At 47.1% G+C, this 26,363-nt stretch overlaps 1 protein-coding gene across 1 annotated transcript in view; it reads left to right on the top strand.

Moving 5' to 3' along the window:
* GPC3 (glypican 3) overlaps positions 1–26,363 on the top strand; it is a 152,506-nt gene that overhangs the window by 47,867 nt on the left and 78,276 nt on the right. Inside the window, exon 3 of the mRNA XM_082004242.1 lies at positions 23,366–24,060. Coding sequence (XP_081860368.1) covers positions 23,366–24,060 — 695 coding nt within the window. The remainder of the gene's footprint in view (positions 1–23,365; positions 24,061–26,363) is intronic.

The following is a 26,363-nucleotide window of genomic DNA, read 5'->3' as shown; positions in this document are numbered from 1 at the left end:
ATTGCTGGCTTGCTGCTTTTATCCCACTCTGTGCAGCCCCTCGTGTGCTCTTGGGCAGCCTGGGAGCTGCTCTGATGATGTGCCCCGTTTTTGTTGTCCTCCTACCAGCTGCCGGATGGAGGGCTCGGGGGACAGCCCCTGCCCCTCAAGCTGGGATGGCTGCCACATCCCTGCTGCAGTTCAGTGCTGGATAGGGAGGTATTAGCTTATCTGCTTAGAGGTCCCTTTTGCAGCCAGAAGGGTATTAAAGACCTCTTTATACGACACTGCTGGGCTGCCATTTGATCCATGAGCTCTTTGTGGAGAGATGAGGAAGACATTCCTGCCGAGGCAAGTTTCCAGCATTCTCTTAGCAGCTTACTAGCCCTGGGCATTCTTCGGTGTGTAGGTGATAAAATCACCCTGGCATCCCTCCTGCAAGACTGCAAAACGTTTATTTTTAAATGCAATAGATCTACAGTTGCTGTCCTGCAATGTTAGGTTCACCATCCTGTTCGGAAAGTCCTGACAATCATGCTGTCAAAGCAAACTGGGTGAATGATGCTTCAGACCTGTGGCAGCACAGGAGCCAGAATTTTTTTCCTCCTTTTTTTGCCAGAGCATAAAAGACACGCTGCCTTTTTATTCCCTGTGGCAGCATCTTCTGTGTTGCTTCTGAATTGAGCCCTTGAGGGAGAGTGCAGAAACCGAGGCAGGGGATGGCTTAAAGGTGGAGTGATCTTGGGTGTGGGTCAAGTGGACATGTCCCTTACCAGCAAGGGGAGAAGCAGGGTGTGGAGGGGAAAAGGATGTAACTGGGAAGCATCAAGCAGATCTTCCTGCGTGAGGGATGATTTCTGGTGTCTCCTGCACTACAGTTGGCAGCTGCAGATGCCCTGCAGTCGATGTAGTGGCTGTGTAGGTTATGAATTGGGCTCTGAGTTTAATGGGCTGATGTTTTCTGCTGGGGAAGAGATTAAGGATGTATACAAGACCTGGCTCTGCCCCACATGACTGTCCCAACTTGCACTGTGTGGCATTGTTTTGCAACCTTCCGCATTTGGGGATTTGAATTTTTTATTAGCAGCAGCCAGCCAGGATTCTTGCAAAACGCTATTAAGTTGTCTTAATGCTATTTTATTAGTTAATGAATTGTTTTAGCTGTAATTTTTATCTGTTATACTTTGGTATGGGGATGCTTGGGGAGGAAAGGAAGAATCCAGAAATCACATGAAAAAGCTTTTAATAAACACTCAACCTTTCCTGCAGTGCAGCCCCATGGGAATTAACTGCTCTGTACACGAGTGCAGGCTCCCTCAGCCTTCCGTGGGTGGCACCGCTTTGCCCTCGGCTGGCAGAATGGGTGCTTGACCACTGTCTTGCACGTAGTAAATGTCGTTTAACTCCTTTTCTCTGTGTTCAGGCCAGCACTTCCAGAAGCTGGACGAATCCTGGACAAATCGTTTGAAAATAACGGGCTCAACCATGTCACTTGCATGGCCCTGGGCTGGGGTAAGCTCCTTCTGTGTCCAGGCGGATGGCGGCTGGAGCTCCCGAGCGCGCTGAGCTGAGATGCCTTGCGTTGCTGTGTTGCACGCTGGTGCACACACGCTCCGTTCTTCTGCCTCTCAGCAGAGCTTTAACAACCAGCTGCAGTGAGTTTGCAAGCAGGGGAGCCCAAGCCAGCATGCTGTGCGTGCGAGATGCACCCTAAAACCCAGGAAAGAGCCGTCTTCCCCTGCACACGCCTCACACCGCGCCGTATGTATGGAGAGTCGACGCGGCTGCGGCATGTACGGTATATCTGCTGCTGCCTTCATGGGATACGCTTTGCCATTTTCCAGGGAAAGCTTTTATTCGAGGTTAAATTTTTTAATTTTTCTTGTGAGAGGGGAGAAATGAATTAGCACCCTTGTTTTTTGTTGCTGTCCTGCAGATCAGAAAGAGCCAGGAACTTCTTAATGTTCGAATGGCTTTCAGAAACAATATTTCTAAATGTCAAGTTAATGTGCTCTGGGAACAATGAGATTCAAGGACCCGGTATGAACATCAAATTGCATCTGCTGCCACAAGGACTTGTGGGATTCTCTGAGGCAAACATAGTGGGGAGACTTAGAGTTTATTTCAATTTTTTTTCAATCTTTCTTCTAAAAGCAAAGTTTTATTTTCTCATGCCTGTCCTCGCCACAAATGCAGACCAAACCTGTCTGAGATGGCAGATTAAAAATGAAACCCTCATGAATGAGAAATGTAGCCTGCATTTTTTATGATGGAGGAAAAAGTAAACCCATTTTAAAATGTGCATATTTTTAAAAAAGTAAATGACTAAGTAGGTGGGATATAGGTAGCAATAAATATTTATTCCAAAGATGTAATCTCTCAACAGAATTTGAAATTATCTTGTCCTTTTAGGCAATTAAAAATCGGTGTTTGTTTTTCGGAGTGAAAGTAACATTTTCCAGTCGCTTTTGGAAAGTGGCCACTGTCAAATGAAAAGTTTCACCGCTGCATGGCTTTTTTTTTTTTTTTTTTTTCTCTTCGGAGTGATCGCTCTAAAAGGACACTCCGATTTATAGGATGGATTGTAATGATCTTGAAATAAAGTGGAGGAAAAAACCCAGTGTTAGCCCAGATGCTACGTATGTTATAGTGAGATTGTTCTCTGAAAGAGGAGCTGGAAATGGGCGTCTGTAATCTCCAGGTGGGCTGATGGTGACACTGAGGCTGGTTCGCAGCTGCCCAGGGTAGAGAACTTAGGGATGTGGCCGATCCCTGTGTTCCTGGGGTTTTCGGGGAAGGCTGCTGGTGCTGTCTGAAGCCAGTTCCCGTTTCCCATTTGTCTTTGGAAATCTTGGCATTGGGCACGGTGGCACCTGAAACAGGACCAGGAGCAGAACGGCGACGTCCGTGTTGAGCTGTGGAATGCCGGGGTCTCCCTGACCTGCATGTGCTTGGGTGGGCACGCCACGCAGTGGGACCACTGGCTGTCAGTGTGGTGAGCGGTCCCCGTCCCTCTCCGGGGACTCCTGTCCACATCACCCAGGTGCCCCAGGGCTGGTCACCTCCGTCCAGGCTCTGTGGGCAGAAGCTGGTCCTGTTTTCCTGCAGTGGTCAGCACTGTGTGCAAGCTCGCAGTACCCAGAAGACTGCACCGGTTAGAAAAGGGGGGCATTTAATTCTACAGGAATAATCAGCAGGAGTAGTTTGATTTCCTTCCCGCTTACCTTTTTAAAAATGTGTTTTCTTGTTAACCGTGTGCATATGCACACACCTTGGTTAAATGGTGCTTTTATACCAGCTGCTCTGAATGCATTTTAAAGAGATGAGGAATGCATACACATCAAGGTCATATAAATTAATAATTATCTAAGTGCTTTTGCCCTTTTCTGTCTCCAGAAAAGAGGTGAGGAGGAAGAAAACTTTAAACTACTGTTTTGGGTTTTTTATTTAATCTCTCAAACTAGATTTCAGGGATGATCTCGGGCACCCTTGTTTCCACTGCAGACTTGGGCTGATTTGTACTTCATCACCCATTTCACTGTCATGTTGCCTATGCTTGAGCTAGCGTGTGAATTTTCATTTCCAAATGAGTTTGGGTTTGTAATTCATATGGTGCAAATAGATTAATCACGAGCCAAGCAGAACTTGTAATTATCAAAACTTAGAGTGCAGAAGACATAAATCATGACAGCCCTGCTTGCCAGCGCCAATTAAGAATGGGGATTTAAGCTGCCTAAGGGTGGAGGTTTTAGGCTGGGAAGTTTCTGTTCCTGTGCCTTGCAGAAGAGTTAATGAAGAAAGGGCTCGCTCATAACTTCTCATTAACCACAACAACTGAATTTATGAAATGCTAGCACTACTGGAATAATTAGGAGTTTTCTATTTTTGATGGGTTGGACCTTGAAAGAGAGATGCATTATCTCAAAGAGCCCAAATCCTTTAGTCGGCGCCTGAGGCACGTGGTGCCTGCCCGGGCTGTGCAGCGTGCTGGCGAAGAGCAGCACATCACCGGGGGGGTGTTTCTTGCTGCCAGGTTAAGCATGTGATCCCATAGGTGACGTGGGTTCAGGCTGGTTGCTACAGAGTGGGGGACAGTATCTGAACGACTGCATATCTGTGCTCCCTCATTCTTGGTCACCGTCGGGTGATGCCTCGGGGTAGATGCATCGTTTGCCAAGGGCTGGGGAGGTGACAGTGTGTACCATCGTTGCTGCCCCCAGGCCATCAGAGGAGGAGGATTAAGTCTGAAGAGAAGAGGTATAAGGAGGAATACTCAAATGCCATTTGCTGCTTTTTTTGCCCCATCCTTTTATTTGCATTGGTGATGCTTCGGGGGCACCCAGTGTACCAGGGACCCTGCGCCAGCTCCCTGCTGCGTTGGGCACCGCTGAAGTCGTGGCCGTGGAGCAGATATCAGCAACCACGACTGTTGCTGACTTTGTTAGTACCAAACCAGAGTCCCTCGCCTTGTGGCAATGGAGTTGGTCTTGCATGCTCTTCAGGGAGCCTCAGCCTGCAGGCATCAAGGGCTGGCAAGGCAGCGTGGTGGCCGACAGAGCCAGGCAGCCCCAGGTTCTTCATCATGATTCCCAGGGCCAGTGGGGACGTTGGGCAACCTTGTAAGCCTGTTGTAATTTTAAAGTGTTTTGATAATGTTCCCCTCAGCTTTAATGTTACATATCCCTGCGTATGTACCTCAGTAATTGAAAGGGATATTGGGCAAATTTGATCTGTCTGGCTTTGACTTATGCTGTCCTTATCTTGGCCTTCGTGTCATTAAGAAAAAAATTGGTATTGATTGGAGACTATACCACTACATTGTGCTGCAATTTTTCTTCCTTGCTAGTAGAATATAAATCGATAAAAGGCAGCTGCTTGCGACGCGGGCCAGATATGGTGCTGTCATTTATATATTGTAAATCCAATGATAGCTGATCAAATCAGTGCGTCTGCTGTTCCAAACCTGACATGATTGAATTGTCAATAAAAAAGATTTTACAGTAAGGGAAGGACTGCTGGCGGTGTAAATGCCTGGAAGCCTCACTAAGTTTGATACAAAATGAAGCAATAAGCTAGGCTATTATTATATAATTCCAATAGCCAAAATATTTGGATACTTGTGTTCTCGTGGAACTGGAGCTGCGTAGGGGGAAACATTTAATTGCAACTTGTTTGAAAAATAATTATTCTGAAGTGTGGAATATGGATGGCTTCTGAAATGAAGATGGCTTATATTTGGTAAGGACTAACAGAAATAGTATAGGACTTGTTTGAACTAAAGATGTGCAGTTTCAGTCTATTAGGAGGAGGAAGGTTATTAGTGTTTCTGTTTGCTCGGAAACAAATGATGGAGGAGAGTGATTGATAGGTTGCTAAGAAGAGGCTGGCTCTGCTCTTGTGTAGAGTCTCCATGAACATGAAACCAGAATATGGTGCATGTTTTTTCCTGGACTGCAAAACAGACTGTTTTATGAAAAAGCTGTTCATGAGCCTTTTCTTGGAAATTAGGCTGGAAGGTGCTGTAGCTGGCGCAAGGTGGTGCCAAGCTGTTCAAGTGCTGATGGACTTTGCTACTGTAGCTTCCCTGAGTTGAATCACTTTCTACTACCTGAAGATCTTGCTGGACCATGTCTCTGCCCAGCTGGAGGAGAACTGCCAGCAGGCAGAGAGGCTGCTGTGTAAGCTGGTTCCCCACATCCGCCGGCAAAGTGCACCGAAGCAGAGCAGGAGGGGAAGAGGACTCTGGGAAGCATATAGAAATATATGGTGAAAACCAGAAAAAGTGTACCTTGCCAACCTTCAGAAAGACCCTGCATGTTCAGAGTGCATGAAACTTTTGGACTCAGCCCCACGTAGTGTTTTCACTATATGGTGAGGTCAAGCAAGGCTTTGAGATGATCCTACAAGGTGTTGGCTGGATCATGAAGGTATTTATGTAGATGGTCAACTATGGGAATGGGTCTGCATCCACCAATGTGCTATTTTAAACTTGTTTATTCTCTCTGAACACATTTTCCAAAATTAAATTACTAGTAGTAGAAGAATGTAGTGAGTTTTCTTTCCTGTATGGATGAGCTTGAACCAAATGCTTTACGGTGCCAAAGGCTTCCCACATGAAAAATGGAGAGAGCACTCCTTAGCTGTTGCAGGCAGATGCTGGTGGTGGTGGGATGTGTGTGGAAAACGAGATCTCTCCCCAGCGTTCACAAGGGATGCATTGGGTGGGTGCCGGCTAGCAGGAGGGCGAGGGCAGCTCCACATCCCTGCGATGCCATCTGCCCGTGCAGCTCTAGAGACTTCCCCCAGGCTCTGCTGGAGGAAACCCCAATTTCTGCCCTGAATTTCTGCTCTCTTTTTTCCCTGCTTGGTTGTTACTCATGGACCTTCCTGATGGCTGGTAGCTTTTTAAGGATGCGCTAACTCAATCACTTGTGATTGACCACGCTCTTAATCTCTTTATTGTGTTGCACCAATTTAGCTAAATCCTAAATCCATTAGGTGCTCTCAGATTGCTTTACAAGGGACCAGAGGAGGTGTTTGCAATAAATTTGGCCCTAATTCTCTCAGCAGACGGGGTTTTAAAACTTCAGACCTGGGCTGGAAGAAGAGTGGAGTGATGCAGGAGTGGGTTTGCACAGGAATGTGAAGGGTGAGAAGCAGTTTAGCCTCTGCTTGTTTGCCTTTTTCCTTACTGTCCAGTTGATGTTACTGTCTAGTTCACTTTCTTCATGGAGAGGAAAACTTGGAGAGCAGACGCATATGCTAAGACTGTGGGGACTCCCAGCCCCTTTTCACAAAAACCAGTGAGGAGTGGAAGTGATGCTCTGTTTGTTTACATGGTTTTAGCAAAGCACCAAAAGTTAAATAAACTTGCAAATACTTTCAGTCTTCCCCCTCCACCCTCTTTTGTCCAACCTCACTACGAAGAAAACCTCAGTCCTTCTGCAAAACAAGCCTTTCCCTGGCTGGTGGTGGCCATCAGAGGTTTTTGGCAGAGGAGTAGCACGGCTTCCTCCCCTGGGCTGCCTGGGAGATGCAGGTGCCGGTGGGGGTGCCCACCCATCCAGGCTGGAACCACTTTGTACGTGGCTTGGGGTGGCCGCTGCAGATCACTTCCACACCCAGCTGGAGTGTTCGCATGGCTGGTGATTTCAGCCAGACACTTTTTGCCTTGTGTCAGTGTCGGAGAAGCAGTGCGTGCGGTCAAATCCATGTCAAAGTATCTTTAGAAATGGCCACCTTCTACAGTGAGTGTCACTGACCTCTTTCTTTATGAAACCAGTTATTTTGATTTTTGATGTACAAAAATGAATTGCTGTCATATATATTCCATGTGAGGCCTGGGCTCGCTCTGCTTACGGCTGCTCAGGGGTGTTTGCATGGGGATGCCAAAGTAGTGTCAGAGCTTGGTGGTGTTGGAATAACTGGGTGCACACACGAGGTATTTTCAGCTTTAACTTCCGATTTGACAGCAGAGAATGTGAAGTAGCACAACTCAGAGAGGAGCCCTTAACATTTCCTGTAATTCTTTTTTTTTCCCCCCCGTTCTTTCTCTGTGGCACGCAGGCTAATGTACTGGCATTGCTAAACACGAACCTGCCACTTCCTAACTCTCCTTCTTTTCCTGTCCAGTTTGTATCACTTCCATGCTGCTTATGCCAGCAGAAACACTTTAAGACAGGTACTGTAGCTAATAATTCATTCAGGAGCGAAGGAAATTAGCTTTTTCTCCTTAATTTTCCTTCCCTAGCTCTGTAGGCAAATGGTGAAATTTGGCTGTTTCAGGGAGTGCCATCCGCACCCTGGTGTCAGGGAGGGTGGGCAGCCCCAGCCCTCACGCAGGGTGTCGGGGCTGCGCCTTTCCGGCTCCGGCGCCACTCAGCCTGCGGGGAAAATGCATCCGAATTTCCAGTGCCTCATCTGGGGGGAATCATTTGTGGTCTGGGGCCTTTTGAAATTGCATCTTGTGCTTATATGCCACTTGTTAGGTCTGGGGAATGAATTGCATGTCAGCCTGGGAAATGGGGAAAGAGTCAGACCCCCATGTTTTAAAAGTGGTAGGTTTTGTTAATTTATATAGGTAAAGGCTGGGACTCCCCCCAGTCAGACTAGGGTTACCCAGGTATTCTGGGGGAGGGAAGAAAAAGCAAACTGAGGTTTTTGTGGCACTTCACCCATAGCTTAAGCTAGTACGTCATTGGGAGGCTTTGGTAAATTTTTGCTTTAGTGGGGAGGTAAAGATTAGGATGAAACATGAGCGTCTCCATAGGAAAGATGAATTTGCAAAATGTTTTGCTGTCTCATTTGAGTGGAAGCATGTGGTTTGCAGTTCCCATAACCTCAGGGAATTATGAAATTGTGATTAAAGCCCTAAGAACAATGTGATTGGTATTAAAATTGCTAAGTTTGAAAAAGGATACATTGTGAGGTTTTCCTTAATTTGCTTTTCTTGTCTTCCAGCACTACAGGTCACATTTTCAAGCTTTTTCCCACAGCAGAGAGGGCTGGGTTATTTTGGTTTTTAATTGTAAACTGAGGTCTTTGTGTAATCCTCTCTGTCCAAAGCTGGGGCTTCAGGAAAACAACAGATTGTGCAAGATGTGAGAGCGATTCCAGCGGTTGGGAATAGATTCAGCCTTTATCAAAGGTGAAACTTTGCTACAAATGTCACTTGTTGGAGTGGGGAATACACTGGTTTGAATTCTGGCTATGTTTATATACCTAAGATGACATGGTATGAAAACATTCAGCATGCAAAGAGCAAGCTTTCTCATTAAATATGTGTTGAGTAGGTATCTCTATCTGAGCTTTCAGCGGAGAAAAACAGTCAGTTAGCCGTCTGTACAAATTGGGCAATAATTTAGATGGTACTTGATGATGGGAAATCAGAACACAGCAGTTGCTCTGGGCAGCAGAGATGTAGATGACACTTCTAGCTTTTTATGTTGTTACCCATTTTTTTAAGTTGTAGTCTATTTACTTGGTGGCTAATTCATTCATGTGCAATTAAAAACAAACAATGCAGACTTCATGGAGACTGCACATAAAACACAGAGGCTTAGCAGGGTATTAGAGATTCATCTGGATGCCTGAAACACAGAGGATCTTTGATTTGGTTTGTGCCTAAGTGGTCTTTGTTTAACTGATAGCTGCTAACTTTGTTTAACCGATAACACATGTTGTGCTGTTACTGGTCTTGACCTTTTTCCAGTTAAACTGGCTTAAAATGAAAGTGTTTATGGGGAGATTCTGCAGTCCTGGCGTCCATGGTCTCTTTGTCTGGGCCGAGGGAGGGTTTGGTGTCTGGGGGCAGTTAGCAGAGAGCTGCATGTTTGCAAACGTTAATGGCTCTTGCTCCAGACGGGCTTTTAACATGCTCCCCGCACAGCCACGCTGGGCAGGAACCACTTTTTCCATCGCCAGCTTTGGTTTTGTCACTGTGGTGTTATTGCAGTTTAGATTTCTTGGGCATGTAAAATGCCATCAAATTGGTAACAGAAAGAGGAGGGAGGTTTGCAGCGCAACCTCGGGCTTAGCAATAGCAGAGCGGGCTGCTGCGTGCAAGGGAAAAATGAGTGCTTTGTGCCCGACTTTGTGTGCTTTAGAGAAAGGCTCTGGCCACGTCTGCGTGGACCTGCTTTGAGCTGCTGCTTCTGGAAGTCAGGAGGAGCTTTTCCAAAGTCTGTCACAGCGAATGGACCATGTTCAGGGAGAAGTGTCAGCATCGGAGCAAGTCCATCCCGTCTGCTCGCTGGCAGCTTCTTCACTCTGCCTTTGACCCAATCTCCATGAGCCTGCTGCAGCCGTCGTGCTGAGCCGCCCCCTCCGCGCCGGTGATGCTGCCGGCTTTGCTCGCTTGCTTTCCCTGTCTGCCCTGAAGACGAAGGGAATCTGTGAAGTGTTTTGTAATGGAAAAGCGTGTGGGGAGGGTGGCCGTGGGGCTGTGATGTGGCCGTGGTCAAGTATATTTTCCAGAAGGGCTGTTGTGGGTGCAGGGATGTCTTGGAGCATCTTTGCTCCTTTGCTGGTTCCAACTCTTTCGGTGCCTGCAAAGGTTCCCTCTGTTAGCCGATGGACAGAGGGTGCAGGTTTCAGGGGGCTCGGGGCATCCATAGATGAAGGGACGCAGACTGCCCGTCAGCTAGGGCAAAACCGCCCTGGAGCTTTGCCCTTTATGTCCTGGCTTGGGGGGAGGCTGTTCTGGGGCACCTTCAGGAAGGTCCTTGGGTCTTGTACGAAAAGGTGAAAACTTTGAAGAAAAGGAAGGACCTGTGTGGGAGAATGGTATTTACTTCAAACAGGAAAGTGTATTTTGATAGAAAAATGGGATACTGTCTGCAAAGAGGATGCTTGCCTCTCCTCATCTGTGTTGAGAGCCAGATTTTTCCCCCAGTGCCAGACGCACGCATACAGGTCTCCCCTTCTCTCTTTCCAAGGCTCTCCTCCATGACATGGTGCTGCATGCTGCCGGAGCTCAGCTACAATTTGTGCGAGGGAGGTCTGCACCAAGATCTGAGCTTTCTACTACCCTGTAGATCAGATCAAAATAGCAAGGACTTCCAGAGACACAGTGGGGACGTGGGCATAACTCTGGGCTGACGGCATTTACTTGCTTTCCTTTTCCTCTCCATCCCTTTCCTGTCGCTTGCGTGGGAGACTGTGCAGCGGCTGAGCCGTGGCGGATGCCGACAGCCCGCAAGCTCTCCTTTGCTGACGCCTTCAGACGACAGAGCAAATGATCAATTCAGATAACGACAAATGGGCTGGCTCTTCTTTCTGTCTCTAGAGGTTGTAAAGACTCCCGTTACTCCGTTATCAAGAAGGATCCATCTCTGACATGCCTGAGCCAGTCAGTTAAGTGCAGACCTCACAGGAAATTAATTTTTTGATTCTTGACAGGAAGTCAACGAAGGATAGTTTTTTCAAGGCAAAATATTCTTCCTGGCAGGGGCGGTGCTGGGCTTGGGGTAAGGAAAGTGGTTGCCTTTGGCCCAGAAATCTGTGTTTGATCCTGAGCTCTTTCCCTCCTGATTTTTCTCCATGGATGTAAAAAAATCAGGTGTTGATTCCCAAAGCAACTGAATAATTGCACACGTGTTGTTGTAACCTCTCAAATATGTCAGTGCTTCCACTGCAAGAGGAGACTGTGGAAGGGACGAGAAGCAACGTGAAGGTTTAGAAAAAGGTGATGCCTTTTCTTATGAGCAGGGTATCTCTGTAGAGGGAAGCATGCAAGTGCTTACTCAAAGACTCACTAACACATTAAATACCTGGATCAGCCTTTTTAGACAGGCCATGGTACAGTACGTCTTTGAAATGACCTTTATGGGCTCTGCCCTCCCTGTCTAACAATAAACTAATTCTCAGGACTAATGGTAAAATTCTGCAAGGCATGAATTCCTAGCTTAAATAGATTTACAGTAAGTTAATAGATTTTCCAGCATATCTCTTGCAACCTATTTGTGGTAGCATCATTTTAACATGCACAGTAATTGAAAAAATTGTCAGGTGATAGGATTTATAATCCTGTAACTTGTGTTTTTCATGCTTAGGAAAGGCTCCATAATAAACATAATTATTTACAGTAAGGAAATACCTTGTGTTGAAGTGTTCAGAAGGGAGGGGTCTCTGGGTGGTAACTTTTCTTTGGAAAAAAGGATTCCAGAGTTATGAGTAGCTAATACTTAGCAAATGCCACCAAGAGGGTCACGTACTTATGCGCCGAGTTGCAGAATAGACAAGTCAGAACATTGTAATGATGAAGATGAATCTTCAACTTCGTTAGATAATATATTCTGTATTGGTTTCCACATGCAGCCTTTGAAATACATGGTCTTTATTTTGAGGATTGTGTTGAAAGTATCTGCTGGAGAAAGTGTTTACTTTTTCCCAAGCATGTTTGTCCTTGCTCCTTTTGTTATCATTATTTATGAATCAAAAGTTATATTGATCTGGAGATTATGCGTTAAACCATGTCTGAGCAGTGGTTGCTCTATTACTGAGAAAACCAGCTGCCATAAAACTTTTGGTAAATTTATTGATCTATACTCTCCGTGTTTCTCTTTAGAAAAAGAATAAGCTGAATTTTAATTTACTGGGAACGCGGCTGAACACGTGACCCCGTGCTCAGCAAGGGATTTAAGCCTGTGAGGAACTTTTGAAAGATGAATAGTGCCATTACTTTGCAGAGGATTATTCATGTTCTTGAAGGAAAGCCCGTTTGGAGCTTGCGGTGGAGCCTCGGGTCGATTTCTGGCAGAGGTGGTTGTGAGCCTTGCTCTTGAAAGCCAAATTATCATCTTGTGCTCCCGTTACAATGGCTGCCTCGCTCTTACAGGAGGGAGTAAGGAGACAATAAAACATCTTCCTTTTAAAGTGAGTGTTAATCAAAATGGGGCTTTGAGCCAGGGCAGGAGCGATGCAGGAACCACGTGGGATGCTGGGGATGGCCCAGCCAGGGGCCAAACTGATGCTACCAGGATGTGGTGTCTCACCTTCTGCTTCTTCCCTGGTCAGGGACCTGCCCAGGCATCAACTCTAAGGGGGAAAAAAACCCCAAAACCCAAAACAAAAAAAACACACAGAGGGGAAAAAAAAAAAAAAAAGAAAAACCCCACAACCCCGCTCCCCCAAACCCCAAAGAATCCCAAACCCCCACCAAACCCCGCCCCCCCCAAACCAAACAAACAATACCCAAAAACACTAGCAAAATAGCCATTTTTTTGGGGGACTCTGCTCAAGATACCACAGAGGAAGGAAGGGAAGAATTGAGTCCAATTTTTGGAAAGTGCTGAGTCTGGAAACATGGGGCCATGGGTAGCTTCTCTCTTTTATGGGTGGAGATGGTGCCTGGGGTTTGTGTGTCTGGGATGTCCTGTTGTAGTGGTGCTGGTGTGGGTATGGTCTCCTGGGTGTCCCCATGGCATCTCGGAAAGGATGGGGGTTTGGGTATCCTGCTCCGTGTTGAGCAAGATGCTGCTAAAATATTCTGTGTGCACCCAGCGAGTTGGATGCTGGCAGGGACCATCAGAGGGGCTTGTTGTGCTTGTGCTACTGAGACAATCCACGGTCTTATACCCATGTTGGAAACCCCTGGCCTTTTCTGAGGTGTCTGAGACAAAATCAGCTTAAAAATCCATAAATTGCTTTTGAGAGCCTGGGCACTGTTCTGTGTCTTGGGAACAGCTGCTCTTTAGGGGAAGAGAGTTATCCTGATGTTGGTTGCTGTATGTTACTGAGCAAATGCCTTTCCCGAGTTCTGCCAGCACAGGTAGGAAGCCGAAATCAGAAATAAAGGGGCTGGAGTGACTTAAAAACAGTCAACAGGTGCCCTTAAATAAGTGCAAGTCCTTCGTGTTACTATAGGGATCAAGAACTGATCTTCTGCCATTTGCTTTTCATCAGACAGTTGAGATAACTTTAAAGAGAATTTGGCCAGGGGAGATTATAAAGGAAGGAATTTGCTTCTTAAATAAATAGTCTGCTCTCCATTGTTGGAGACTTAACAGGCTGATAAAAGCCTGCTGGAATGAAAGGGAGTCTGGAAAACCCATCTCAGATCTGCCTTGCTCTAAAGTTACTGAGACCAATGCACTTCCAAAGACTTTTTTCAAATTTTTGACTACAAGCTCGACTTGACCTAGTGGCTTGCTTTATCTTCGTTTATTCTGATGAATAAAGGAATTTGCTAGGCATGCTTTTTTGTTTGGGTTGTTTTTTCTTTTTTCCTGGAAATTGCTTATAACTTTTAGTTTAAAATACATGGAGGAACTACACAAACTGGTGTCCTGGTCTTTAGAAATACTTGGCTTGTAAATTTGGGAGGGAGTGTATGGAATCACTTGCCCTCTGCTTGAAATGTGGCTTGTCATTCATCTTTTCAGAGGCATACTTCTTTTTCTATGCCTTTATAATCCCATTAGGTGGATGTTGGAGCCTCCAGTTAGTAAGCTGTGGCTTGGGGAGGTGACCGAGTGCTGGTTTCTTTGTGCCTCCTCTCTTTTAGAAATGCATTTTGCATTTACGGTTAAAGAAGTTAAAAAAGGCAGGTGTGGCTTTGCAGTGGTAGGATGCCTGGGTCTGCAATATCTCTGTCTGCCCAGTTACCCAGGGCAGAGATGCCCCTTTCCCAGGGTTTTTGAAGCTGTTGGGCTCTGGGGCTGCAGGAGCCTGGGCTGCACTGGGCTGTGCTCTCTGCCTGAGCTGCTCGCTCAAAATAAGAGTTGTAGATGGAGACCGGCATCTCCAGAGCAAACTGGAGAGGTAAGAGAGAATTGAAGTGAAGAGTGTAAACATTTGGGGTAGGAAAAAATGGTGACGGTGAAAGTTCCCCAGTGATGTGACATTAGTTCTGGGCATGTTATTGATATAATTATAACATAACAAAAGCCTGGTGGTGCTGTTTTCAGTGATTTGTTTTCTCTTCTGTGGGATTGGTTTAATTAACTTTTTCCCCTTTAGAGGGAAAGAGGAAAATATGAAATATTTGGAGTGTACATATTTCTGCATGTGGCTGAAAGCGAACTCCTCGTCGGCTGACCCCGGGCTCTGCCAGCTCAGCACTCCCCGCTGCCTTCCCACAAGGCTGGGTTGGGGCGAGACTACTCCGACCCCAGCGGTCCCTGCCCTGTGGAGTAGCAGTTTGTTCCCTGCTCTCTCGATTGCAAACTCCCAGCCGTCTCGGAGAGCGCTGGACGAGGATAAAAACGCTGTTTCCTTTGCAGTCAATCACTTCTGCAGGAGCAGTGTTCACCCCACGCAAATGGTGGGTGCATTTTGATGCTCTCCAAGAGAAAGGCTTCTCTCCATCCTCAGGCACTCCATCCTGCATCCGGGCTCTCCCATGCCTCTTCCCAGTGGTCCTGCTGCACAGTGCATCCCTGAACTGGGGCCTGGTGGTGGTGAAGAGCCTGGACACTTGAACCCCAACCTTTATGTGGGCTTCAGCACCAGAATGGGGACATGGGGTGCATGGGGAGAGGTTTATCTTTCTTTGGTCTTACCAGCAAGAGAGAGCTGTGTTTTTGCTGCAGAAGCCTCCTGGGTCCATCTCTGCTTTTCCTACTTGTGCTCCCAGGGCTCGGGTTGAGCCTGCCTCTCCAGGCACTTATTCCTCCCGCTCTCCTTGGTTTTGATAAAAAATCATGTTCATCCACCACTTGCGCCAGCCCTGACTGTTTGCATTTTTTACTTTCATCTTTATTAAATTTTCAGGAATCTCTTAAGCATTCACGCATCTGTCATGGCACAAAGCAGAATATTTCTTGATGCACGGGAAAACAAATTACACAATAGATGTGCAACCCGTGTTTAATCAAAAGCGCCACAGCCACGTGTTCAAGCATGAAGCCCCAGAGAAGATTTTATTGCAGAGTCACTCTCGAGAGGTGTTTGCTGTGAGATTTTTTTTTGTTGTTGTTTTTGAAATTTCACTTAAAGTGTAGGCTTCCTACGTCGAAGTGGGTATTCCTGAGGGTCTCTGGGGATCTCTCGAGGCATCCCAGTGCCCCCTGAAAGAAGAGCTGCTTTCCTGTGGTTCCCTCCAGCATCCCTAACCCTGGCTTTTGCTGTCGTGAGATGCAGATGCCTGCACAGGGTACGGAGCACTGCACTGAACTCCCTGCAGGCAAGGTCTGGTCCAGGCATGGACCACCATGAGAAGCAGCTTGAAGGTGGGGAGCAGTGGGCACCAGTGTTCTTGTCTCCTTGCTTCTGGGCTTGTAGCAGCCTGTGTTGGTGGGCTCTGCTGCCTGCATTAACAAAGTTTTTTGTGCATGGGATATAAGCAATAAATGGGTGAACCACAGTGTGACTAATTGCCTAACAGTCAGACTGCTACCTAGAAGATAATAAGAGCGAGTTTTCAGGATGTTTTGAGTGGGTATAATGAGAAGCTAACGCGCAGTATTTTTATTAGAAACTTCAGGGAGTGTATTTCAAAATGCCAGGGCACTAGATAAGCCGAACAATTAAAAATAAATGGCTTTGGAGCTTGGCATTTTGATAGGCACAGATAATGAGGAGAGGACGCTTTTCTGACAAGAGCAGTACGATTTTGCTTGGGCTGGTAAGCAGCGACGGCTTTGAAAACTTCTAACTTGGCTTCTGCAGGAGTGAGGTTGGTGGGCACAGGGCTGGAAGCAGCCCCCCTCTCATTTAAAGGTTGGACAGAGACCTTTCCTCTCTTGATCTTATGGTAATAGAGCAAAGCAAGAAAATGCTAACCTTGATGGCTTAAAATTTGGAAGACAGAATAATTGAATAGTTCTAAATTTTGTTACTAATGCTTTGAAGATAATCTCCCAAGTTTAGGAGCTTGAGTCCATGATTTTTATGGTGACAATATTTTAAAAGTAATCCAAAAAGCTGTGTCATAGTTGAAAAAAAGCATTTCCTAAGCTCTAAACCCAAATGTGCTCGGAGGAACAGACCCTGTAAGAGCAGCAGTGGCACCATCTGATGGGTTTTGCAATGCCACAGACAAAAGTAATTATGCTGCTTAGAAGAGCTTTTGCCTCCAGATAATGTTGTTAGAAACTTGCAGCGTAGTGTAAATCATAATGGAACAAATCTGGAGTCTGCTCTTATTGCTGCCAGGGGAAAATCTCTTGGATTTTGTTTCCTTGCTGCTCAATATATTGCAAACCTTTTCCAAGTTTGCAAATAAATATTACCTGCTGTTTGAAAAATGTCTCGTGGTTCATCTCACCAGTAGTGCCTGTGGCAGCCAGGCAGTTATTGCAAACAGTTGTTTCTCTCTTGGTGAGTTCTTTTGTGTGTCTTTCAGGAACACGGGCTGTTGCAATGAGTCTGAAGTTGTCTAATTTATTGGAGATATTAAAGAAGTATTGCCTTTAGTGCTCACTCACGTGTCGATGCCTGTGGCTCCTTTCTCTGCTTCCTGGCAGTACCACGGCAATTGCCATGTCAGAAAATACTTTGTTGAGCTTACAGAAAGCAAAACTTTTGGCATTTCCTTGATGAACATTTGAATTCCCATCTGTCAACATGGGTTTTTTTTAGTGGCTGAGCATTTTTGGTTTTTAGGTGTGTGGGATGTTTAGAGGTTTGGAAACCTTGGGCCTGAAGGGGATACAGCTATTGTGTTAGCACCAGGTTAATTAACTGATGAATTTTTCACCATCTTGCCTGGAGATGCATGTTTTTCGCCTCAGGGTGGAAATGATTCTCGTGGGCTGAGGGGTCGCAGTACCTGGTTCTCTCCTGACATGATTTGTGTCCTGAGGAGTGCAGGGAGAGGGATTTGCATCAACAGGTCATGTCACAGGCAGTAAATGAGGTTTTACTGTTGGCAGGGAAGTGCCAGGGAGCAGGAAGAGCCAGGGCAGCTCAGCAGGTGAAGTCTGGCGGGGCCGGGGGCTCTCTGGCCCCCGCAGTTATTGCTGTGCCTTGCATAGAGTTTGGTGCCAGGTCCTGCGAGTAGGGACCCTCCATGGAAGGGGCCTGGGGAGCAAACCCGGGGAGAGCCATCGGAGCCTGAAAGAGGGAATTTGGCAAAGCCGCCGAGCTTTGGGAGCTGGTTCAGTTGCTGCTCTGGAGCAGTTGCGTCCATAGATGAGATTTACTGCGGGAGAAGAGGCACATTCACACCCAAAAAGGTGTTTAAAGTGCATTTTTGTATCTAGAGCTGGTGAACAGGACAGGGAAGCACTGCGTGCGGCGTTGCAGCCTTCACCCTGGGCCGCTTCCAGCCTGGGGAAGGTGCAGTGAGTCACAAAACGCGTCATCATCTGCAGAGAGAGAAATCCAGCCTGATGCTAGTGATGCGTGTTGATGTCAAGGCAGGTCTCTGCTGCATGGAAATCAGTTTCATGTTTGTTTTACAGCTGGGGATAGTCTGTGAGGATTTGCCACTCAGCCACAAAGTTGTGGAGGAGATGGCTTTTATGGGGAGGTAGCAACGTGATGGTCACGCTGTGACCTTGTCTAGGATCACTTGCCTGGCTATGTCCCAAAAAATAAAACAGGGCCTTGTCTTTACTAACTCTTGGCAGTGGAATAAAAGACGTGTTTGTAGTTCCTTTACTGTGAAGATGTGGTCAAGGTAAGGCCACATGTGGGGAGACAATTGCCCAGTTTTTAAGAAAAGAATCATTTGCAAAGGTGCAAATGGAAGTTGGGAGCATGGGTCCTGATGGGCAGTGGGAGCAGCTGTAGTGAGAGCTTCCCTGCTCAGAGAGCTTTATGGTTGCATGGCTTCTGTGCCCAGATGTCAAGAGACAGTAAAATCAATGTTCTGGGTGCAGTTTTAACCCCTTGGTGTCCGTGTGCTGGGCGTGACTGGATGTTACGCAATGTGGCACTTCCACCCCACTTTGTTCCCTTCCAAGATGCACTATGGAAGGTAGGCTGCTAATGCAGCCGGTTTTGCTGTGCAGGTCCCTCCTCTTTGGTGTGCCTTTGCCCAGGAGGACTTGCGCGGTGTGCTGCGTGACGCACAGAGAAGGGCAGCTGTCCGTGTGGCAAGCTTGTGTTTGCAGCGAAACCACAACGGCACGGTAACAGGGGCAGGCACGAAGCCCACGGCACATCCTCGTGTCTGACCGCCATGGCGGATGCCGCTTTCCCCTTTGTGTGACAGCTCACACCTTCTCCCCGTGGCCGCGGTGGCGCAGGGAGGTGGTTCCATGTGGCTGCCACAATGGCTACTGTGGTGCTGGTTTTTGGTGAGCTGGCGCGGGAGGGCAGAGGGAGGACAGAGCTCCCTGTTCCTGGCAGCAGCACCTTTCCAAACACCTTCAGTTGCTTGTAAAGCTGCAGCCGCTGAGCTCAGACCTGGGGGTGCTGGATCAGGGCTGGGTGCTGTCTCTGTAGCTGCCCCAGCTCTGCAGGCGCTGTCGGATTTCGGCTCTCGCCTCTGGCTCGCCGGGGTCGCTCGTGCCGGCTCCTTGCGGTTCAGGCGACTGCATCACGCAATCTCTTAAATAAACCCATCAAGTCCCAGACTCGGCTGGAGCCTCCTGCAGCCAGGGAGAGCCAGCAGGTTAATCCGGAGCTCCTCCGGCCCCGGCACCGGCCCCTTTGAAGTAACTGCAGCTCAGGAAAGCTGGCGTTTTTACTAAGCAGCAGACTTTTATTGTCTGAGCTGGGAACGCAGTGATTTCCTTCTCCTGCCAGTAATCCTCACTCAAGGCACTCTTACGCTCTTTTACAATTTTTTTTTTTTTTTAATTGCCAGCCTGCAGTGGCCGTGCAGCTCCCCTTGGGCTGCGTTCTGGTGAGCTTTTGCACTTTGAAAGCAGCTTAGTCCTTCCCTCCTGGCTGCTGGAACAGGGCAGCAGTTCCTCTCCAGATGCTTCAGTGAGAGTCCTGCTGGAAAAATAAGTAATAACCCATGCTTTTCAAATGGTGCCTGATGACTGTGCTCTAGAGTAGAGGTTCAGCTGTTTCACACATCCTTTGAGAGCCCTGAGAAACTGCCCCTGACAGAGGTAGTCAACAGATGTACAGTACCAGTGCACCAGGTATGATGCTTTGCTGATGGTGCTCCGGCTCATAACCTGCATACGGTCCCGTTGTTTTGCCTGGCTACGGTATGGTTCTTCCCATCCATCCTGGGGTAGAGCACCGTGGTGCTGTGCAGTGCTATGTTGCTCCCAGGTTTTGGCCCTGTGCTGGCTGAAATGACTTTGGAGAGCAATTTGTGTGTGTGTTCAGTACCTTTAAGGTACCTGTGGATGAAATGTGCTTAATTGCTACTCAGGCAGGACTGAGTTTCTGGCATTGCGGTCCGCAGCAGCTCGGGCTGTCATCTCCCTGAGCCAGACTTCTGGAATGGGGCTCTTTAAGGTTTAGTGCGTGCAAAAGTGGGGTGTGTTTTTTTTCTGCTAATCACACAAGAAAATATTTTAAAACTAGATAAATAACTGTGCAGCATGGTCGAGTTCTGCTGTGTGTGCATAGCTACTGTAGGAGATTGTAAAACATGAGCTCCGCTCTGCCTTGCAGTACCGTTGCCTGCTGGAAGTTGGGTGCAAGTCTGATGCTATGCTTTATCCGTGCCGTTAAGGTATTTACTCTGCTTCAGCTAGACCTGTGAACCAGCTGCCTTAAATTGCGGCTTTTGAAAATATTCTTGAAATAAAAAAAAAAAAAAAAAAAAAGACGTTGTCCTCCAAGCTATAGGCGTTTCAATAATGCCTTGTTACGAGCACGCCAGAGTTTACCAGCAGCAAAGGGATTTTATGGGGGATCAGAAGCCCGTGCCGCTTCTGTAATGCGACGTCCCCTCCGTTTCCCCGCGAGGCTCGCTCGTGGGAGCACGGGGGACTGACCCGCAAAGCTTCCTGCTCTTTGAAGTGCTCGGAGTCTGGCCATGGGTCATTGCTGCTGCTGGCAGCTGGGACTTTAATATTCTTGCAGCCAGCGCTTTGCAAGGAATGTTTCAGAAGAAGCAACTTCTGAAGAAGCTAGGGGTGTTGGGTGTAAAGAGATTTTGGATGTGTGTAAGACTCTTTTTTTTACAAAGTTTTATTATTTCTTGCATCTATTAGTAGGGCAGCAGGAGGCTCCATGGGCTTTTATAGTCCCTGTTGCGCTCTCTAATGGATATCGCAAAGGCTCCAAGATGCATAAAATAGACACTCTTATCCAGTTATTATGATAAAAATTATGTGGATGTCATGACCTTTAAAGCAGTGGGACTGTGTGTGCATGCTCTTCTGATACGCCACTGTTCTCGATTTCTTTCTGAAGCGTTTCTCGCCGTAGGAGGTTTGCATAGGAGCTTGGAATATTTTTCTAATCAACGAAGAGTCTCTTGGCTGTGATGATAACTTGCAAAGCACAGAGGAGCGAGAAAAGGGAAGAGGGATGACTTTTTCTAAGGGAGCTAACAGAGAAGAGGTTAAAGGCAAATGGTGAGGCACAGCATGAAAATCCTGGCACCGTCTGCACTGCTGTCAAAAAAACACTGGTCCAAAAAGTTCTTTGTGCGCTTTGAGGCAAAACCTATTCTGGTGCTCTTGAGGATAAAGAAGGAAAAAAAAAAGTTTCATAATCCATGTGCCCTATTTAAAGAGACTTTGTTTTAAAACTTTTAATAACACTGCAACCAGAATTTGCTCTGCTTGCATAGCCCACACGTTTATCCTGCTCCGTGTCGGACGTGCCATTGTGCCAGGAGAGCTTTGCAATATTCTGTATGGATGTGAAGAGTGGGTCCAGAGGAGGCCACAAAAAGGATCAGAAGGATGGAACACTTCTCCTATGAGGACAGGCTGGGAGAGTTGGGGTTGTTCAGCCTAGAGAAGAGAAGGCTCCGGGGAGACCTTATTGCAGCCTTCCAGTACTTAAAGGGGGCTTATAAGAAAGATGGGGACAGGCTTTTAGCAGGGCTTGTAGCAACAGGACAAGGGGTAATGGTTTTAAACTAAGAGGTAGATTCAAATTAGATCTAAGGAAGAAATTTTTCACAATGAGGGTGATGAAACCCTGGCATGGGTTGCCCTGAGAGGTGGGACATGCCCCATCCCTGGAAACATTCCAGGTCAGGCTGGACGGGGCTCTGAGTGACCTGCTCTAGTTGATGATGTCCCTGCTCACTGCAGGGGGGTTGGACTAGATGGACTTTAATGGCCCCTTCCAACCCAAACTGTTCTATGATTCTATGCCCACTGTTGCGGAGAAGGAGGCATGGAGAGAGGGACTGTCCTTGCACCGCGGCATCCCTCAGTCTGTGGTGGTAAGAAGGATTGCTGTTGTATGGGAATGCAGATGGCTGCTTGGGGCTTGCTGGGGCAGTCCCAGTGAGGTGTTGGGAGCTGTGGACAAAATGCTTCAATGGCGGGCCTGGGGGGTGTGCAGGCACCAGATGGGATGGAGATGCTGTTGGCAAAAGTATATGGGTAATTTCTGCTTTGACTGCTCCTTCCACCGTAGCTTTCTGCATGCTGGTGTGGGGGGCAGCAAATAGCAGCGGGTGCCTGTCCTGCCGGCATGCCTGCCTAGGGTGCACCCGGGAAGAAACAGAAGTCCTGGAGATATGATGGTTTTAAAAGCTCTTGAGTAATGCGAGAGGTTATGCAGGGCGAGCAGCGAGGCCTGACATTGCTTGTGATGGCGTTGATACTGAACCCCTGCGGAGAGGCGTCAGGCCATGCTCAGCTGCTTCCCGGCCTTAACAAATGGGAAAAATAACACTTACGGTTTTAAAAAATTAAACATTCCCTTTAATTATTTAACGTGAATAATTTTCATGCAAATTGATCCTGGATGTGTGTTTCCAGAGCGGCATATTTGAGAGCGATTACATCGCGGGGTGTCAGTGACCTGTGAACTGAGAGGCTGTTCACCATTTTTAGCATTTTATGAATAATACCCTGGAGGGTGGGACACAAGCTGGTAGAGAGAGCTGTCTGAAGAAAAAGAATTTCATTTGCACTGGTGGCCTCCCCTTCTAATGCCTTACCTTGCAAATGAGTGTGTGTAGGTATGTTGTCTTTACATACCTGGGTACGGGTGTTTTGGAAGGCTCCTGGTGTGGAGAGCTGTAATTAAGGGAATAACTGTGCAGTGACTGTGCTGCTGGAGTCTCTCCTGTTTGCCACGTGGAGGAGGTGTGGGCAGAAAGTCCTCAAGTCTTTGAAAGTGGAGAGGGGAAAATGCACCCTGACTTTTCTTAGCAAATTGATGGTCTCCATGTAAAACTTCAGCTTCACGGGGCTGTTCTGCACAACCTGATGTGTGTGAGTGTGGTCCTGGCTGGGCACCCACAGGTGGACACTGCATCACTGGCTCTCAGCATTGCTTTGGACCACGGAGCAGCTCATGTCCAGGGCAGATGAAACGTTGGATTTGCAGCTGAAGTGAGCCTGGTGCATTTGGGAAAGCTACAGCACTGCAGGGGCTTTTCAAATGGCTTTGAGGACACTTAGTGCAAGGCGAGTGCTGGGACTTGAGTCCAAATATCCTCTGTGATTAAGCTCCTGTAAATATTTTCCTTTTCATAATGGAATGTCAGCATTTAGTGTTTCTTGATTTTAAACACTGTACAGTTTGTCAAACATTTGCCTCTGCCTTAAATTAAGTCTTGAGACAGAATTCCTGTTAATTTCAAATCGATATGAAAGAGGGAGAGAAAGAAATTGCAGTCTAGCCCTTTTCTTGAATCAATATTTTCTTTAAAAGCTGAAATGTTAACTAGATCATAGTTTTTGCCATTTTGAAATGTGGCTTGTGTTTAAAGAATATATGCATTTCCTGTGAAAATCGCTGATGCTGGTAAGTTTTGCAGCAGGCGCGTGACCCAAAGCGGTCAGGGTAGGACCAGCATTTGCGGCAGTAATGCGGTACGGCGTTATCCTCCCTGTTCTTGAGCTCATCACCTCTTAATAACTTCTTTTTTTTGTTTTGTTTTGTTTTGCAGAAGCCTTTGAAATTGTAGTACGGCATGCAAGAAACTTCACCAACAGCATGTTTAGGACCCACTACCAGAGCATGGGGCCCAGAACTCTTAAGTTTGTTGGAGAACTTTTTACTGATGTCTCACTGTACATATTGGGCTCTGACATAAGCGTAAATGACATGATAAATGAATTTTTTGACAGTTTATTCCCTTTGGTTTATTCTCACTTGATTAATCCCGGCTTCCCCGATCCTTCCGTGGAAATGACTGAATGCCTGCGGGCAGCCAGGAGAGACCTCAGAGTCTTTGGTAACTACCCGAAGACAATGATGACACAGGTGTCCAAGTCGCTGCAGGCCACACGAGTCTTTCTGCAGGCACTCAACCTGGGAATCGAGGTGATAAATACTACTGACCACTTAAAATTCAGCAAGGACTGTGGACGAGCACTGCTAAAGATGTGGTACTGCTCGCACTGCCAGGGGCTCCTCCTGGCCAAGCCCTGTGCTGGCTACTGCGGCGTGGTGATGCAAGGATGCTTAGCGGGTGTCACAGAGATCGATAACCACTGGCGAGAGTACATCGGGTCACTGGAGGGGCTGACCAAAGGCATGCATGGCATCTATGACATGGAGCACGTCCTTCTGAACCTCTTCTCCTTGGTGCGGGATGCGATTGTCTACGTGCAGAAGAACGAAGGAAAGCTCTCAACAACTGTGAGTGGTTTTCTGCAGTTCCACTAGCTCGCTACCACAGCAGGAGCTTGCTTGTGTACCACAAGCTCTACATGTTGAAACCAAGCTATCCCTGTCCTCCAGCCAACAAACCCCAAATCCTCTGATTTCCAGCTCTTCCCTCCGTCTGCCCCCAATTCTCCGATTTTTTAAATTATTATTTTAAAAAAAACTCTTGGTAGCATTTGAAACTGGTGTTTGTGGGGCCTGGACTTCAGCTAAGGGCTTTGCCTTTTTTCAGGTTGGTCAGAACAGAAGGGTCTGGAGTCATCCTGGCATCAGCCTTGTAGCTGGGATGTGAGATCGGGAGCTGAGATGTCCCAGCATCTCCAGTACTCCCTGGGTGCTGTACTTGCCTTGGGTAGCTCTGAAAGGCTGGTCCTGTTCTCCAGGTGTCCCCTGTCTCCTTTTAGTTCATCACTAAAATGTACCTCCAAATAGAGGCCAAGCGGAGGCACGTACTGTGACATCCCCTGCTTCCTGATTTACTAAAAGAGATCTGGTTTTCCTTCCTCTTGTAACTCATTCCAGTTTTGGGCATTTAATCCCAGGGATGAGGTTACTTCTTATTTATTAGGAGTGACCTGTCTCTTTAAAAACACATTGCGTGAGTTTTGGAGCCTGCCAAGAAACTGAGGCTTTCTTGTTCAGAAAATCCTGCTGCTCTGTTTGAATGCCAGGGACAAATGGACCACAGTAATATAATGCTTGTTTTGCAGAGAAGATTTTTCTTGAGACGCAATTGAGCTGCTCTGTGCAGGTAGGGTAGACGGGCGACGGGGGTGAAGGTGTGGGAATACTGTTATAGTTTGCTTAAAGCCAACGATGATTAAAATCTGCCACTGTTTCCCTGTTAGCTGCTTGTTCCTGTCATTCCTAACTCCTGTTTACAAAAGAACTGTGCTTATGTAGGTCACTGTAGTACTTGCACTGTAAGTAACTCTTATCTTTTCTGGGGACCATGAAAATGTATCAGCTTATGGATAATGCTATATGGCATTCAGCCAGCACCACTCTTCTGTGCTGTTTTTTGTGCCATCTTTGCTCAGTGATTGCCCGAGACATGCCACCACACGTATGCGGGCTGTGAAATAATGTGGTGGCACCCGGCTGGTTTCACACCCCCTGAGCAGTTTGGCACAAGTAGTGCAAGCTCTCTTTGTTGCTTAGGAGGGACTTGGGGACTAAATGTCCAGTAAGCTGGATTACTCTTGTGTTGCGGTGACCAGGAGGAGGCTGTGGCTGAGGGCTGGGTTTTGGTGTTGGTCACCAGGGCAGATGGATGCAGGCAGCACTCGTGAGCAGCACGTTAGGCTCCAGGGCATGGTGCAGCACACTGGCTTTCAAGCTGCTTGTTGAAGATTGCAATGCCATAGAAAGCCCCTTTCTGCAGAAAAGGGGGCTGTTTCACAGCAGCCTTCCAACTGTTTCTCATGTTCTCAGGACTGCAGGGAGGTTCCAACTGATGAGGTCCAGGGGCAGCAGCTCTGCTAGGCATGACTTTTGCTGCTGTGGAGCCAGGGCAGGCTCTTCTCCCATCGGTCAGAACCTGTCAACCCTCTCTGGAACAGCAGAGGAGCAGAGATGTAGCTGTAGGTTTAGCTTGAGGTCAGGCAAGATGGAGAATTCATGTTACGGTTGATAATGATGTATACAAGAGAGAAAACCTGGCTCAACTCTAAGCCTAGTTGGCATTTGCAAGGCAGTAAGAAACAAAATTTACTTCCATGCATAACGTGACCCTATTTGGTCCGAAAAGATGAGTTGATGTATTCAGCTGTGAGCAAAAGCACCCAACATGTTTTGCACTGGCAAACCTGCCGTGCTTGTAGGTGCTAAGGCAGCACAGAAACATTGCCCTTACAGGCTGTATTCCAGGTTTTGCAAGCACACCCAACTTGTGCATTGCTGTATGGTCCTGAAAGGATAAGTGTTTGTCCTCCCATATGCTTCTTTTATTGGCACAACAATAAAAATGTACTTTTTATTGAAGATTTCCATGTATACAGTGAAGGAACATGACTGTCAGTTATGTTATCAAATATTGAGACCTTGATCTGTCTACTGAAAATGTGTTTGTGGGAGGACAAGTAGATGGAGCACCACTAAAGTCAACGCAAGCCATGGCCATAGAGCCATAATCTGCCTATCCTCTGCCAAACCAGAATGTAAATTGACTTCCTTTAAAATAAAAAAATCTGAGCGTTGCAAAACCATTCAGTACTTTTGTACTTGACAGAGCTGTTTGAATTCATTAGTGCCACATATAGTTAGGTAGTTATTTA

The sequence above is a fragment of the Phaethon aethereus genome (assembly GCF_964289735.1).
Source record: "Phaethon aethereus genome assembly, chromosome: 10".
NCBI classification, from domain to species: Eukaryota; Metazoa; Chordata; class Aves; order Phaethontiformes; family Phaethontidae; genus Phaethon; species Phaethon aethereus.
This window is presented reverse-complemented; position numbering and strand designations above follow the sequence as displayed.